Source organism: Penaeus chinensis, chromosome 27, assembly GCF_019202785.1.
Source record: "Penaeus chinensis breed Huanghai No. 1 chromosome 27, ASM1920278v2, whole genome shotgun sequence".
Classification (NCBI taxonomy): domain Eukaryota; kingdom Metazoa; phylum Arthropoda; class Malacostraca; order Decapoda; family Penaeidae; genus Penaeus; species Penaeus chinensis.
Genome location: NC_061845.1, coordinates 26,261,324 through 26,265,508, shown reverse-complemented (window position 1 = coordinate 26,265,508; position 4,185 = coordinate 26,261,324). Strand labels below are relative to the sequence as shown.

General features: G+C 34.1%; 1 protein-coding gene across 1 annotated transcript in view; it reads right to left on the bottom strand.

Moving 5' to 3' along the window:
- Nucleotides 1-415: 415 nt before the first annotated feature.
- LOC125039479 (myotubularin-related protein 14-like) overlaps nucleotides 416-4,185 on the bottom strand; it is a 30,969-nt gene continuing 27,199 nt past the window's right edge. Inside the window, exon 12 of the mRNA XM_047633476.1 lies at nucleotides 416-3,541. Coding sequence (XP_047489432.1) covers nucleotides 3,398-3,541 — 144 coding nt within the window. The 3' untranslated portion in view covers nucleotides 416-3,397. The remainder of the gene's footprint in view (nucleotides 3,542-4,185) is intronic.

The following is a 4,185-nucleotide window of genomic DNA, read 5'->3' as shown; positions in this document are numbered from 1 at the left end:
ACAACTAAAGCAGGGGAATACCGTGCCCATGGCTCCCTCAGGCCGTTCAGGACTGGCACAAAGTCAGCCTTTATCCTTTCAGCACGGCTCTCACACCTTAGGAAGTGGATAGTAGAAGGGGTTGGTGAAAGGACAGAAAGGAAAAAGTAGGAGGGGGAAAAAAAAGACCATGCAAAATTTGTTGAGTCGAGGGCTGAGTCCCAAGGTTGGGAAGTTCCCCAGCATTGGGTCCCAGTCTCCGCCTCCTAAGCCCCCCCACGACAACAACGGGCAAGGGATTTGGGGGGTCATCACACTGTAAACTACTTACCATTTAAATGATTCCAGCTACTTAAAATACTTTCTTGTGTAAATGATACTCACAGATAAATAAGTGAAATAAAAAAAGACAAAAATATATGAAATAAACAGCTGAAACATTATTCCCCTTTATTTATATTTTTGTGACATCTTTCAAATAAAAAGAGCAATAAGGATAAATGCATTCTTCATTTGCTATTCTGTCACACAATTACAGTTTGAAGGAATCAGTTCATACCTGAGCCAAATTATGGAAAGAATCTCTTATAACATCCTATAAATTTCCTATGGATTCACATCAGTAACAACTGTTTGACACCTTTCTTCATAACAATATAATGAAAGTGATGATAAAATACTGATAATACAAAAAAAAAAAAAAATACAATGTAAATAAAAAACAAATACAGGGCAAAATTAAGTAACAAACAAATCCTTAATATTAGATGACTTTTTAGGACACTTTTTAAGTCCACTGTCAAAGGATAAAAGCCAGATATATCAACAAAATTAGTTCTGGAATGACAGCACAAATCCCTAAAGACAGAAGAGACTTTAAGACTTAAATGGGTCTTTTTTAAGGGAGCTTTGTCCTTTCTAAAATTCAAGTGCAACACTACACAACACAATATCAATCACACATATTATTTAGGAGTTTCTCCAAACCAAAGCTTGTGTACACTGGGAACTTCACTTCAGATGAAAAGAGTGAAATTCAAGCCTCATGGCTACTCACAAAGAACAGTATTAGAAAGGATGATTGGAGTACTTCATATAAATATTTGTATACAATGTGACTTATTTAACTGCAAAATAGATCTAATTTTGAAATCCTTTGTACTGCACAAGTCAACTTTCCCTTTCAAGGATATTTTTATAACTTAACTACATGAATTTTATTGAATACACATTAATGTACTTTGTTAACTGTTATTAAGAGTAATCACATGCTGAATATCACTGAAATACTGCTCTAATTTCATCTGGCTTGCAAAATGAAATTGTAATAATTTCTTTTGCAGTTCATATAAAGCTCATAAAAATAACTCCACTTGCTAAATAGTTATCTGATAATGGTATCAATATTACAGTGAAGAAACATTTACAGTCATTGAAAACATCATCCTCTGCCTCTTATTTAAATTGATAAAGATAAAAATAATTATACAAAAAAAAAAGACAATTTATATAGACACACGTCCATTCCATGAAGAAAATGTAGGCTACAGTTATGAAGTATTTTAGCATGTTCAACAAAACTTTATCTTCCACTACTTCTCAAAATTTCAAATGATATGGTTATTCCACTTTTCCATAAAATTCAGGTATTTCTTTAATATTCTAACTTGTATATATTCTTTTAATCAGGGTTGGCAAAAACCAAATTACATTCTTTAATGAAATCTACTTATGTCATATCCATATCACCACATTTAGTTTGTTTCTTTTTAAATGAGTGACTTTCTGAGTGTTAATAACTGACACCATTCAAATATTAGCCTGGAAAGCAATTTCTACATTTGGTATTTCATAATTCTAAAAGGCTGGAAAGCAGTTTTTCTTTAAGCTTTTATATACAAAGACTGACTAGAGAAGTTTGAGAACCAGTATACCTCATATTCTCGAGGAGTGTGCACTGTCAATAACCTAAATCATAAATCATCTATAAGTCAATTTCTTGTAATATCAAGGCTTCATAGGACCCTACATATGTTAATGCATTATATTACATTTAAATTTTGCCTATATTAAAAAGATGAAAATATTGTTGGACTGTCTGACTGACTCCCACCTGTGTACACTCATGCTTATACAGCATTATTGTGGTTGGTGTTTGGTCAAGGACAATTTCTTCTTCTATACGATTATGTGGCCAGCTAGTCCCTCTTGATTCTTTCTCTCAACTCAAAAGACTTTCATTGTGTATTACTATTTAACAAACCATGAATATCATGGTTAAATGAAATGCTTTCTTACAGCTTCTTATTTAAGTAAAATATAATAAAATTCTGAATCATAAATATCTTTAAAAAAATATAGTAATCCAAAAGGATCACACTGGCCAACCCTGATCAATATACAATACATTTTTAGATAATATCAGCTCAAGGACTACAGTTCAGGTGATAATCTGCATGACAAAAATATAACTGTAGCCTGAAATACATCTCCAGGGCTGATGATGAATTATCAACTGATTCAGACAGCTACAGGAAAAGCCAAAGATATGGCAAAAAGAAACACAAGAGAAAAAAGGGCTGTAAATAAAACATTATATACAATTATATAAAATAAAGTTATGCAAGGGTAAGCAATTAAAATAAAAAGTAACTGTATATTATTCACTATCACACATTCCTGATGACAGTCTGAATTACATGAACTGCAAAAAAATAGTCATCATGTACAACATAGGTGAAGGTCAGTGTTTTAGGTATTTCAATTTCGTTAACTTTGTTTCACTTGTTTCTTCCTCCTACTACTCTGGATAGTGGTCAATCATCCATGACTATCTTAATCAAATTATAAGACATAATGTGCAAATGAAACAGTTAAACATGTGCTTTATCACAAAAGAACAAGAGGTCTTTCTTAAATGTAAAGTAACTACAAGCAAGGACTGCCATCCTTGCAGGCTATGACTTTATCAACTGCTTTAACATCCTCTCTTAAGAATCTACAGACAGTGATGAATCCCTGAATTACCCAATTGCTTCAAAATACTTGGAAGTCTAGAACAGTATCAAATAACTATAAGAGGTCATAAACATGCTTTACAAAAAGTTTCTTTACATAAAAAGGCTTATAATAACAAGTACACAAATAACTTCTGTCATACATTCCTTTGGGTATAGATACAAATTTCAATGGATGTTATAGACCCATATATATTATCACATTTAATTTTTACAATCTCAGATGAAACTATTTTACAAACAATAGTATACTCTATTCTCATATTTGTGTCTGCTAGACAGAGAAAAATCAACCATTAAGAAAAGAAGAATAGACCAAGAAAAAGGAAAAACAAGGAAAAGATGGAGAAAAAAAAATGCTTTGAAAAGACATGTAAGGCCTGAAACAACCTGCCCTGTTACTATGTGTTTCGCGAGGCCATGGGCCGGATGCCAACCTTTTGAGCAAAGTTAGAGACTAGGTTTCCCAAACCGGACTCATTGCGTCCATTAGAAAAATTTAATCCTATGGAAGTGACGTAGATACTGTAGAACAGGGACCGCACCTGGAAATAACAAATAGTTCAGGCCATTTAGAATTCTCTTCAAAACAAATTCACATATAACTCTTAAATCAATACCTATAACCAAAGAAAGTCAACCAATTTCAACGTCCTAACTGATGCTTTGACTTTGAACCCTCACTCTCATTCTCACTCTCCCATTCTCATTCTCATTCTCATTCTCATTCTCATTCTCATTCTCATTCTCATTCTCATTCTCATTCTCTCTCTCTCGTATTCTCTCTCACTCTCGTATTCTTTCTCCCTCTCGTATTCTCTCTCTCTCTCTCTCTCTCGTATTCTCTCTTGTATTCTCTCTCTCTCTGTCTCTCTCTCTCTCTGTCTCTCTCTCTCTCTCTCTCTCTCTCTCTCTCTCTCTCTCTCTCTCTCTCTCTCTCTCTCTCTCTCTCTCTCTCTCTCTCTCTCTCTCTCTCTCGTATTCTCTCTCTCTCTCTCGTATTCTCTCTCTCTCTCTCGTATTCTCTCTCTCTCTCTCGTATTCTCTCTCTCTCTCTCGTATTCTCTCTCTCTCTCTCGTATTCTCTCTCTCTCTCTCGTATTCTCTCTCTCTCTCTCGTATTCTCTCTCTCTCTCGTATTCTCTCTTCCTCTCTCTCGTATTCTCTCTCTCTCTCCTATTCTCTCTTT